General features: G+C 44.6%; 1 protein-coding gene across 6 annotated transcripts in view; it reads right to left on the bottom strand.

Annotated features, from left to right (window-relative positions):
• EXOC6B (exocyst complex component 6B) overlaps nucleotides 1-13277 on the bottom strand; it is a 468167-nt gene that overhangs the window by 374452 nt on the left and 80438 nt on the right. For all 6 annotated transcript variants that reach the window (XR_012904467.1, XM_075931045.1, XM_075931047.1 and 3 more), the window contains exon 2: nucleotides 6025-6190. Coding sequence is in view for 5 of the 6 variants with exons in the window: in XM_075931045.1 (XP_075787160.1) it covers nucleotides 6025-6190 (166 nt within the window). In the remaining variant the exon portion in view is untranslated. The remainder of the gene's footprint in view (nucleotides 1-6024; nucleotides 6191-13277) is intronic.

Here is a 13277-nt window from a genome sequence, read left to right as displayed (position 1 = left end):
AACTCACATTTTTTTTGTTGGGTCGTTTGAGGCTACCTCTAGACTGCAGGGCTAAATTAGAAAAAGATATGCAATCGCCATCTTCACCTACGGACCCCAGCTTGCCTGGATCCGGCTCCTGTGGCTTAGGGCTCCCCTCCCTCCACCACTGAGGAGACTGCTGGCACTCCAGCACCCCCATTATTCCACCAGGCAGCTGGAGTACACAACAACTACTTGCCTGGGAGTCAACAGCCCCTGACTCAAAAAAGGCTCCCCACCCCCAATCAATATAAACCCTGACAGGTGTCTGTCTGTCCATCACTGGAAATATTTGAGAGCAGGTTGGAGATTCCACAACGTCCCTAAGCAATTTATTCCAGTGTTTAACCACCCTGACAGGTAGGGAGTTTTTCCCTAACGTCCAACCTAAACCTCCCTTGCTGCAGTTTAAGCCCATTGCTTCTTCTCCTATCACCAGAAGCCAAGGAGAACAATTTTTCTCCCCCCTCCTTGTAACACCCTTGTAGGTACTTGAAAAGTGCTATCATGTCCCCTCTCATTCTTCACTTTTTTAAACTAAACCAACCCAATTTTCAGTCTTCCCTCATAGCTCGTGTTCTAGAGACCTTCAATCATTCTTCTTGTTCTTTTCTGGACCTTCTCCAATTTCTCCACATCTCTCTTGAAATGTGGTGTCCAGAACTGGACAATACTCCAACTGAGGCCTAATCAGCGCTAAGTATATTAACTAGCGGTTAATTGACTAGTCGATGGAATTTCCATCAACTACTCAATAGGCACTTCCGCATTCTTCCTTTGAAATGTACAAGAGCCCCAGCAGGGACTCTTGTACATTTCAAAGGACGACTGCGGAACTCCGCGTGCAGCCGGAGGCCAGAGGGAAGTCCTGTTGACTTTGGGCTGCATGCAGGTGCCAGCTTTGAAATGCACAAGAGTCCCCAGCAGGGGCTCTTGTGCATTTCAAAGCAGCAGCATAGCATGGAGTCCGGGGTCAGTGGGGGACTCAGAGTTCCCCGCTGACCCCAGGCTCCATGCTGCGCTGCCACTTTGAAATGCCGTGCTGGAGCCGAGATCAGCTGTGCAGCGCTGCAACTTTGAATGCCACCTTGGCTTTCAAAGGGGCAGGGCCTCACAGCTGATCCTGGGATCAGCTGTGTAACACGTGGAGCCCAGGATCAGCTGGGGACTCCTCCAGAGATCCTGGACTCCAGCACAGCATTTCCGCAGAACCTGGGATCAGCTGGGGACTCCCCAGCTGACTGCAGGTTCCGCATGGCATTTCCCCAGAACCTGGGGTCAATTCCAGGTTCCATGGAAATGCCACGTTAGTGCCTAGGATCAGCTGGCGAGTCCCCAGCTGACCCCGTGCTCAACGCCACCTCACCATTCCAAAGTGGCAATGCCACACAACTGATCCTGGGCTCAAAGCAGCAGCACTGCACAGCTGAAGTACCCCCGTTTGCTGCCACTGATAGAGGCGTGGAGGGGGGGGGGCAGAGAATGACTAGTTTTTAACATCCCTAATCAGCACAGAGCAGAGCAGAAGGATTACTTCTAATGGATAAGCAGAGGACACCTGAACAGATATGGCTGTGCAAACCTCCCCATCCTGCACCAACGTGACCAGGAATACTAAAATTCTATAGGGGGGGAGGATCATTCAGTCCCCATAAGCCTTTTAGTCCTTTATGTCTCTTACAAGGACAGCAGCAGGAGAAACAGTCACAATGTTGAGGGGAGGATCTTTGATATAAAAAGAGAACCATTGCAGAGTGGCCGCTGATTGGCCATCAGGTGGCAGTGACTTTTCGCCACTTCCAAACTCGAGTCCGATTTACACTACTGATCTAGCAGTGAAAGGTTTTAACCAATCACCCCAATAGCAGTTGCCTGAGCTGTCCAGCCCTTACAGCTGCCAGAATTTTTAAACTGCATGCGATTGACACCATAAACTTATCGCACTGCAGACCAAGAATCGCCTCATGACTTATTTTGCAACTTCACCAAAACAACTGCCTAGTGGTGCTTCCTGCTCACCACCCGTCCCACCTCCTGCGTTAGGGTCAGTTCTGCTGGCTGACTGCCCTCCACAAAACCTGCTTGTTTCCTTTATGACGTCCTGAGATATTTGACGTAGGAACATGGGATCGCCGCAAGATTACTTGACTGTCTTATGCCCTGAAAATCTAAGAATTCACGCAGGCGACTTCAAAACTGCCCTATTGTGTAGGTGATGACAAAACTGCCCCAAAAATGATGGCAAGTCTATACAAGTCTTCTATTAAAATTACACATCAATCCCAGCTAACGCAAAAAAGAACAGGAATACTTTCTACTCTTGCACATTTTCAGTGTTTATAGTCACAAACAGACAAAAAAATATAGATGGTTCCACAGACATGGAGTTTTCAGACAGATCTGGAGAGGTTATAATCTAAAACAGACACGCGCTGCAAGGGGTAACAAACAGCAGGCAGGGACATGGTAGTGAGAGATCATGAGAGGGACTTAGTTCATTCTTCTGTCTGTGGAACATGTGGTATCAAGCATTTGTTTCAATTAATTGTAATGAAGGGACAATAGGATGAAGAGCAGAAGAGTAACAAAAGGGCAACTGAAAGGAGTTCTGAGCAGGAAGATGAAGGAGACACTGTGCCGTGCACAGGGCTAAGGACATTAGGGTTCAATAATTTACAAACCAAATAAGCAAAAGTTTACTTTAAAAAGCTAGGAGATTAAATGTGAAGAACATGAATCGGTGCAATCGTAAGGTTGCACCGTTATCCGACAGAGCAAGCAGAAGTTTCAATGCTGTCGTGATTAGAAATTTGTTCAGGTAAAAGTGATGGATCTGTTGCTGTGAAAATTCAGTTACATCTAACCTGAAGAAAACACTCACCAACAGCCACACACCACACCCCAGAAACCTTTCCCTTCAATAAGCCTGCTGCCAACTCTGTCTACATAGCTATACAAGCGACACCATCACATCAGCCACGCCATCAGAGGCTCATCCAGCTGCACATCTACCAACACGATCTATGGCATCATGTGCCAGCTATGCCCCTCTGCCATCTTTATCAGCCAAACTGGACAGTCTTTGAACCAAAGGATAGATGGGCAAATCAGACATCAGAAAGGTAACACAAAAACTAACATCTCTGGACATTTAGTAACAGATTTAAAAACAGCCATCCTTCTATAAAATTTTCAAACCCAGACTACGAAGAGAAGCAGCAGAGCTGCAATTCATTTGCAAATTTAGCAATCAAATTAGTACTGAATAAGGACTTGGAATGGTTCGCTCACTATGAAGGTAAATTTCCCTCTCTTGGTATTCACACTTTCCCCATCAACTACTGGGAAGGAGCCATATCCACCCTGACTGAACTGGCCTCATTAACACTGGCCCTACACTTGGTAACTCTTCTTTTGATACGCTTGTGCGTGAGGGTGGGGGTGTATTTATCTCCCTACCTCTGATTTTGACTCCATGCATCTGACAGTGCATTTTACCCACAAAAGCTTAGACCCAAATAAATCTGTTCTCTAAGATGCCACAGGACTCCTCGTTTTTACAGTTGCACAAAAGGATACTTTTCTGGAAAAAGAGAATTTGCTACTGCTGTTAGCACAGCAGAGCCGATAAACTACAGTAGGGAGACCACAACCGAACCAGTGTCAGAAGGGGAGGGAGGGCAGAGCAGCATTGGACACAGAATTCCTCTTCACTTTGTAACGAGTTCATGCCATGCTTCACCCCAGCAGTGTTGGCATCTCAGTAGCATGCCAGGGGATGCGATTGAGCCCTGTTCTTTATGAAAGGTAATACTGTAAATACAAGATTACACAGGACTCCAGAACCTTCAACACAAGCATGGATAAACGATAAATGCTGCAAGGCAATACTGATGTAGATTTAATGCCTCTGCTATGGAACTGTGAGAGACAAACTACTGAGGAATAAAAACAAATACTGTAGAGAATGAATAGTTGGGACAAAATGAATGCTCTCCAGGGAAACATTCACAATGAGGAACTGGCTCCTCTTCAAACAGATTCCTGAATATTCTTACCTTAGATGATTTTATGAATCAGATGGTCTATGGAAACTGAGGGATCCCCAAGGGTATAGGAATGGACCTCAGTGTGCCACCAAGAAAGAAGTAAGTTGTAGACAGAGAAACCACAAGTCTTTCAAAGAATGGGGTATTCTTCACTAGAAAAAATGGTACAAGAAAAAATCCCTGCCTACACCACACTGTAGGATGGTACCCTGTGTGTGTAAAACCTGAAGCCCTGCAAAGATGTGCCTTACACATGCACTGCAATAAAGAAACGTACTGTTAGTTGTAAAACCTCAGTGTATTGGAAGCTGAAACTTTTCTTTACTCTCGAAAAAATTTGGGGGGGAAATTTAGTGTACAGGTTGAACCTCTCTAATCCGGCACGCTTGGGATCTGACTGGTGCCAAACCAGAAAATTTGCCAAACCACATGAGGTCAATAGGGTCTAACCGCATTACCAACATGTCTACTGCTTATTAGGCTCTTAGAAGACATTTAAGGGTAATTTTGAGCTAAACAGCAGCACAGAACACAGAGCCAGGACTGGTGGCTATAAACAAACTTTATGGGACCACAGGAAACAGCCACACCTATGGTAAGTGGACATCTAGCTAACTAAAATCATGCCGGACCACGGATGTGGCCAGATCAGAGAATTCCAGATTAAAGGTTCAACTTGTATTCTTTCCTACCACATCATCTGCACTTACACATCCATACAACTACTCAAAGGTCCCACACCAGGTTGCCCCAGCCTTTCAGTTGAGAAAGGCTAGTTGTGTCGTACTCTGGAGGCAATCAAGGTGTCTTTGGGGGAGTGATGTCACTAAAGAGCCAGCAATTCACGCTCCTTGGATGTGGCTCCTAGGAGCAGAGCGTGCGTATAGCACAGGCACAGGCACCTTCCCCAATTCCTGAAACTCAGAAAAAGTGTTTTGTTCAGATACTGTGTTTTTAAAAAGTGTGCACTTCCCTCCATTGTAGGATACAGTGTCAGAGATTGTTCTGAGGTCACCTGTTACTCCACTGGCACGGCCACCTAGATCAGCCTCTGCCATCATTTGGGTTCTCCATTTCCCCTCAGAACTCATGCCTAGGTGGCTTGCTGATCTGTACTTATAGCTGATTTCATTCAGGGAACTGGCATATGCGATCCCAGCAAAGGCACGCTTGCGGATATAAAGTGTGCCTACACTAGAAGGGTTTGCTGGTTTAAACTGTAGTGATCTGAAGAACCAACAAAGCTTTTCTAGAATAGATGAGGCCTTAGTCCTTCTGACATTTCTCAGTCCTCTGTGTTTCCACTAGCGAATTTCAACCCACAGCCAACTGGCATAGCTCAAATTAGAGCAATTTTGCAGGGTGCGTCTATACTGTAATGAGGGGGCAGGGAATGACTGCAGATCATGATGGCATAACCAACCTAGCTTTGATCTAGCTAGGATATCAATAGAAACGAAGACACAGCAGCATCCAGTGTGCAATCCTCCCAGGGGCTGAGTTATAAACACAAGACCGCGCAGAAGTTAATGCTATTGTGGACTTACACTATTGGTATCAAAGCTAGCTCACATATGCCTACATGTGCTGCAATCCCACTCCCAATTGCACTGCAGACATGCCCAGAGGGACCATACTCCAGTGTAAACGAATTAGCAGCTGATCAGCTGTAAGGCGAGCTACTGCAAGCCCAGCTGCATTACTGGCTTGAACTGCTGCCCATCCCTCCTGATGGACTAGCTAGGTCAAGCTTAAATCGACCCTTAATTCAAGCTGCACGTGCGCGCGCGCACCTGTGGGGGAGTCAGGTTAGAAGCTAAACTCAAGCTACACCTCAAGCTTTACCAATGTGGCAAAGAAAATCCTTAAGTCCGTAATGATAAAAATCTCACTCCTCCACAATATTACCCTTTGATGACTGCATGATTAGGTCTCTTCGACATTTCTCTTTTACCTTAAGCTTCTGGGCTTCTCCCCTCACTTTCAGGAGCTCCGTGATAGAATCTACAAAGCCCTGGTAATGGAAGTTGCACATTTTCTCAATCTCTCGGTCATGGTTTCGAATTCGGGCTTCCAGTTTTTCCATGAAACGACCATGCTCTTCACCGTCATAGACAGACCTAAAGAAGAGAGTTTCCAAGGAGGTTAGAATTGTGTTGCCAGCTTTATATAATGACTTTGAATACATTCACAAAAAGCGAGTCAAACAATAACCAAAGGCCACTGGACCAAGTCGGGAGGTGAAGTGGAGTTTTACTTCTGTTTTAACTCATGTTTTCTTCTTTTCCATTCAACAAACATTTGCTTTCATTCCTCTCTCTCCCCTAGGCCACAATGTGTCTATTCAGAGCACAGGTAACTGGATACAGAACCTTATCCCTCTATTTAGGTCAGCAGTTCAAGTCCAGGTAGGCCAGGAGAAACCAAAGCTTGCTCCTATTTGACAGGATATTGGTGGTCTTTATTAAATGGCTGAGCGCCTCAGATCAACTCCCAGGATGTCAAGTCACATCAGAAAAGCAGTCTCTGCTGACATACACTGACCCCTTGTTAGCAAAGTAGAGCTCTGAAAATACAGGGATAGCCACTTTATATCCATGAATATCCACATCCAGATATAAGTGTGGATATCCATGGCTCATTTTGGCAGATACAGATGCGGTTACAGACAAATTTTGTAACTGTGCTGGGTTCTAGGAATAAGTGGAGCATGGGACTGAAATTCCCACACCTCCCGAGGGGTTTTCCATTATCAGAGATAATAAACACATGGGCAGGAAGACATGGGAAGGAGGAGCTTGAATTCATCCTCCAAAGGAGTCAATCCAACAAACCACCATATGCACTAAATTCACATACAAGGAAGTCATTCCAAAGGAATTCTTGGGTTCCCATATTTATTCTAACAGAGCACTCCCATGAAAAACATCTGATTACTCCTTGCACTGAAAACTTAATCTGACACCTATATCAAACAAAATCAGGAAACTGTTCTTTCTGCTCCATACATCAGAGAAAGATGCGGTAATAGCACCATCACGGACAATTCTGTGAGGCAGACTAGATTACAACTCATCTATATTATCTCTGCATGGCTAACAACCTTGGTTGTGGCAGCAAAATAAGCAGATGTTACTCCAGAAAGACAAAAGAGTGATGCAAAGCAGGAAAGGTATTTTTTCTAATTGTAAGCACATTAATTTCTTAGCATGAATGGAAAGGTATTAAATACAGGATTACAATAAATAGGACATTCTGAAGACTGTTACAATTTTAACATGTCTAACTCTAAAGCCAACCTTCTTGACCGACTCTGATTCTCCTGCAAACCTTATAGTGTGTTAAAAAGTGATGCTATGTACTTCAATGTTAAATTGCGTTTAAACAGCCACCGACTACTCAATTAGTTGAGAAGGCGGCAAACTGCAGAGCCACACCAGGGTTAGCTCCTGACCCCAGGAGCTAACCCCGCTGCTGCTCTGCCTTTTAAATGTATAAGAGCCTGGTGGCTCTTAATACATTTTAAAAAATTAGAGATGCAGCCAGAAGGACCGAATGCGAGCCGGGAATCAGCTGCACTTCTGCTTTATAAACGTATTCCTAACTCGTGTGCCGTGTCCCCCCGCCCCCAGCTGCGCCTCTGCTTTTTAAATGTATTAAGTGCCTGGTGGCTCTTAATACATTTAAGAAACAGAGGCGCTGTGTCTGGAACCAGGCACTAGCCCGGAATCAGCTGATTCCCAGCTCATGCCTGGTGTCCCCCAATATGCCTCTGCCTCCCCTGTCTCCTACCCCGGAGATAGGGCTAGGGGGAAACCAGCTTTTAAGTCAGCTTCCCCCCCTCCCCCCTTGCTGCCTCTGTCTGATAGAGTCAGCAATGAGGGGGGAAGCTACTAAGTCGAGTATCTACTCGACTATTCGGTAAGCATATGCTCATTGGGTAGTCAACTAGTTGCTTACATCCCTAATGTAATTTCAGTGATGGACTACCTTAATTCATTACTGCTGTCCCGTGATTTGCAAGGTTGGGGATGAAAAGGTAACAGATCACAAATACAAAAAACCCCACACCACTCAACAGATATATCAAGTAACTTTTTAGTGTGTGTGTGGGGGGGGGGGGGGAAGTCAGCTAGGTGTCTTCTAATGGATATTTTAAGTAATTCTGTGGGAGAAAAGCACCTAAGTGATTTAGGAACACACATCTCTGGCTTTTGGTAGAATTTGTTGTGCCTTGTGCTCCCAAATCATTTGAAAATTTCACCTTCTGAACTCTAGAGAGCATCCATCATTTAATGCCCACAAAACAGATATCAGACAAGATCACAAAGAGAAAACAGTTTCTTGCCATTTTAACCAGAAAGGACACTCTCTCAATGACTTAGCCACCTGCATTCTGCTACAAAGACCTTTTACATCTGCACTTGAAAGGGAATCCTCTGAACTGTCATTCATGTTAAAATTCGACACTTTCCAACAAGGACTTAAACATTTGAACTATCTCACCCATTACCAAGATAGTTTCCCCAATTATCACCTCTAATACCATTAACTCACAAACATCCCACTCTCCCTACCTCTAATATCATCAATTCACAGACACTTACCTTCCTTCCTTCCCCCCCCCGCCCCGCATCCCCCGCCTGTTCTGCAATGTGATTTGTCCTTTTCATATTTGTTCATTTTTTTTTAATTGTATCCTTTGGTATATATGGTTGTGACTACTTTCTTCCACTATTTGATCTGAGGAAGTGGGTCTGGCCCACGAAAGCTCATCATCTAATAAACCATCTTGTTAGTCTTTAAAGTGCTACATTGTCCTGCATTTTGCTTCAACTACCCCAGACTAACACAGCTACATTTCTATCACTGTCTACAGCAGTGGTTCCCAACCTGTGATCTGCGGGTCCATGGAAAGTTAAAGGAAAAAGAAAAGAAGTAAAGATCAGGCCAACAGAGAGACTGGCACTTTCCACCAGATGATTCTTGCCCTGGGCTCACCGTTTGTGACCACCCGCACGCACGCTGCCTCCCGCCCTCGGGATGGGATCTTGATACCCCGGGAGGCACCATCCATCCTCCCGCCGCCAGCTGTGCTGCCGTTTACACTTCAGCCCTCTCCTCCCTCCTGGTCCCGCAGTGGGTCCAATCCTTTTTTTTTTTTTTTTTGGCCACCTCCAGGGCTGTGTGTCCGGCCAAGGGCTCCGTGCCAGGGCAGGAGCTGCCTTTGGCCACGAGAGCCCCCTCGCTGTATCCGCAGGGGACCGAGTGGGCGGGAGCTGAGTAAGCAGCGTGGGCCAAGAGATGTGCTGGCTGTTGCTTCCTGCTGCTTCCTTTGGGGGTGGGAGGGTCCCTAAAATTGACATTGAAAAAGAGTCTGCATGCTCAAAAAGGTTGGGAACTACTGGCCTACAGTAAAAAAAAATCAAAATGGGATTAAGCACTTAAGGGAAAATGTTGAATAATTATCCTTATGTGGTATTCTAATTCTTACAACTGAGTTACGCACTTTCAAATCTCCCAGTCTCAGAAGAGCTGCAAGAGAGTTGCAACCCTGTATACTTAGGGTCTTTACTTATTCTACACTGATTGCAAAAGAAAGCTTTTAAATAAATCCAATTCTACGCACATTTCATGGTAATTGATAAGCAGAGTAAAAGAAGCACGCAATTCTTTGAAGTTCACAACACAGCTGCCTTCTGTGATATCCAGTTTCCACCTTTGGAAAAAAGTATCTGAAGAGACAGTGGCTTGACATGCACAAAAGCTAGGATGTTACCACCATACCGATGATGGTAGTTTTTATTGCGCTGTAATCAGGTAGAGTTTGACCAATGACTATTTAGAAGTTAGAGAGAGACTGCCACCTAGTGGTGGTCTGTTTATTCACAATGTTCCTTAGCATCCTAAATCAACACTGCACATCCGTGCTAATTACCTGTATCTTAGCTACAATCCAAAAAGATACATGTATACTAGCATACGTATTATTCAGCTATAACACTCCTTGGAGGACTTTACTATCCATTTTCTTTTACATTTAAACACCAATTGAAAAAGCTCCAAGCTGACATAATGTAGTTCCACCAAGGGAAAAATACTGTTTTGCATTTATAGAACACCTATTATCCAAGAGTCTCGATAGGATTTATGAACACTAAGCAAGTCTCACATCTCCCTCTTTTACAGATGGCAAAACCAATACAGACATCCAGTTATGTATTCAAGGCCAAAGAATGTGTCAATGACAGGCAGCAACAAATCCTAGGAGCCTTACATATCAATCAGCTTCAACTTCACACAGCTAAAGCCAAATCCTCTGTGTTCCCTTCCAAACTCTTTCATCCCTATCCACACCACCGCCATCCTCCCTGTCACTACGGCCCATAAGACAGGCATCTTCGTCAATGCCACTTTGATCGCCAAGCCCCAAACATGCAGGCCACGTCCAAACCTTGCAGTTTCTTTCTCCGCAGCGCCTCCAAGCTCCCTGCACATTGACACTGCCCACATTTGGGGTTTGTAGACCACAATCCTGGTCCTGCAATGAACCCTATGTAGGCAAAGTACCGCGCCTAAGGAGTGACCCACAGACTAACAGGACTCTGTATGGGTGAAGGGGCCCATCTGGGCTCCCTGCGGGATCAGGGCTCAAAATCTTATATAGGATGCTAAAATTTAAGGCTTCTTGAATAAAGGGAAAAGCTCCTTTTTCCAGCCTTTAAACCAATTAAGGCCACATTATTTCTTTCTGCCAACACAGCTACCCCATTTTAAACTGGAGTCACTAACCTATGGTTGTCATATCATCTTGGGTATCAGCACCCCCTTCAAGGTATTAAGAACAAAAAGAACCATTATGATAATCTAGCCTGATCTCTTGCTTACGCAGTCACAGAACTTCACCCAGTAATTAATGCCTCAAGGCCATATCTTCTGCTTGGGCTAGAGCATAGCTTTTAGATTTAGACACACACCATCTTGACTTCCTATCCTCTCAACTCACTGTTCTCATTTGCTTAGTGACTGCCCAATCTGACTCAATGCCAGTTCCACCACTCAGCTGTTCTTCTCAATTAAATGCTGCCATTTACTCATTCCTGCCACTTAAATTTACTGCTAAGTATCAGGGGCAAGACAGGTGAGACACTTGTAGAAGAGCTTCACAGAACTCAATCTCGTCTTTCACCAACAGAAATTGGTCCAATAAAAGATACTGATTTACCCATCCTGTAGGTCTAATATCCTGACACCAATACAGCTTCAACAGTGTTAATTAGTAGGTATTTTGGCCACAATACACTCTGCTGTTGGATCACCTCTCTCCCCATACTGGCTCAGCTCTCCCCCTTTACTATTCACATTCCTCCTGCAGACTCTGACCTATACTTATTTGCCTGCTTATACCTATCGGCATCCATCTCCCAACGTACAACCATTTTCTCCATTTATTCCTCTCGGCCTCACTTCTAACCTTCCATGGGACTCTATTCCATTTTCCTCCAGGCTGAAATGCTGGAAAGCCCTTTGAAATCTTCCAGCAGGAGTTCTGTATAAGTGCTCTTTTTATGTCTGCCCATTGGATGGTTTTGTTTACTGAGCACATAAATATTTAAAAAAAAAAGTGTAACAACCTTTTTAACCTTTAAAAAAAAAAATCCAGACTCAGCCCCAGCTTGGACTGTGTCACAAAGCCCAGGTTCATTAAAACAAACTTTGGCTTTGCAGGAGTCAAGTGGAAAAAGCTTTCCAGGATGGTTCAAGAAGGCAAATGATGTACGAGAGTTTGCCTGGCAGCCTTGTTTTTAACAAAGTTTATCCCATGCAGTGGGACAGCCAAACTTCACTCATGCGAGGCCCATGCTGACTAACATCTGTGCCCTTAGGGTTCCTTTCAGGTGGTCTGAATTAGAGCACTATGAAGCAACCTTCATCTTTGACATGGTGGTGAGGGTCACTGAGACAGGCCTAGACTGACAACTTCAGCCTGGGCCAAGAACTTCTTAGCTCAAAAGGGAGTAGTTCATACTGGCCCTGTTGTCTCTATGCCACATCGTCATACTATAACCGTGGCGGCTAAAGCCTGCACATGGTCCTTGGGAGGCATCTTGGCCACTCCTTCCCAGACATCTTAGTAGCTCGTTAAAATGCATTTAGGCGCAAGTTGGGAAGGAGCAGGGGAGAGAACTTCTGGCTACCACACCAAAGTTGTGCTACAACCTTTGCGTAAGACTGAGCTAGTCACTGATGGAAAGGGCATGGAAAGGCTGGGCATAAAACAGGAACGCGAGGCTTTGAGAGTTCATTCATTACTATTTGCAGAGGTCCTTGAGATCCCCAGCTGGAAAGTGCTAAGGAAGTTCAAAGAATTCCTAGGCAAGCACACCAGAATACTAATGCAAAACTACTACAAGAAACACTTTCCAAGCCAGGATTCAGCCTGCATGGGAACTTTCATAGGTTTGTGCTGCACCTTGAAAACAGGGGGTCCAATGAAAGTGGTTAACAGCACTTTCTCCAGTTTCAAATAATGGTAGACTAGGAGCCTGACCTTGCAATCTTTGCTCTGGATGGGAATGTTGTCTGCTTTATGACTGCAGGATTGGATCTCAATCTAAATCATTTAAGCTGAAAGTACAGGAGGAGAAGGAGGAGGAGGAACGGGGAGGGAAGCAGGAAATATCTCCTAAGGAATCTCTGGGGATAAAATGAAAAAAATCTGGAACAGTGCAAGGACATTCTAGGGACAATGAACAGAAGTGTCTTGCTTTTTGTTTTCAATTAATATATGGAAATAATTCTTGAGTCTGTTCCGGACTTAAATTATTTTTTTTTCCCCCTTCATCTTCTGTAGTGGTTTTTAGGCCTTGGAAACGTTTTCTTCCCATTCGGCTAGATAAAAGCATTAGCATTGTGTTTATTAAGAAAGTTAAAAATAAGATGAAAAAATTAATTAATGCATAATATAAAAACATGCAGATTAATGCAACATGCGCTTGGAAGGGGTCAAAAAAAGTTTGATAGGCTCAGATCTATTTAGTATATTGTGAAATAGCAACTCATTGAGTTTCTCTGTTCATATTCTCTCAATCTGTAAAAAGGCTGTGTAGGAGAGGGACACCAGAAGATCAGACTTTTTTGAACCACCAATTTTCTTACTTATGTTACTAATATCTGACATTTTTCAACTGAAAATCTCAAGTATGA

The sequence above is a fragment of the Pelodiscus sinensis genome, chromosome 5 (genome assembly GCF_049634645.1).
Source record: "Pelodiscus sinensis isolate JC-2024 chromosome 5, ASM4963464v1, whole genome shotgun sequence".
Classification (NCBI taxonomy): Eukaryota; Metazoa; Chordata; order Testudines; family Trionychidae; genus Pelodiscus; species Pelodiscus sinensis.
Note: the sequence above shows the minus strand (reverse complement) of the source record. Positions and strands in the feature narration are given on the sequence as shown.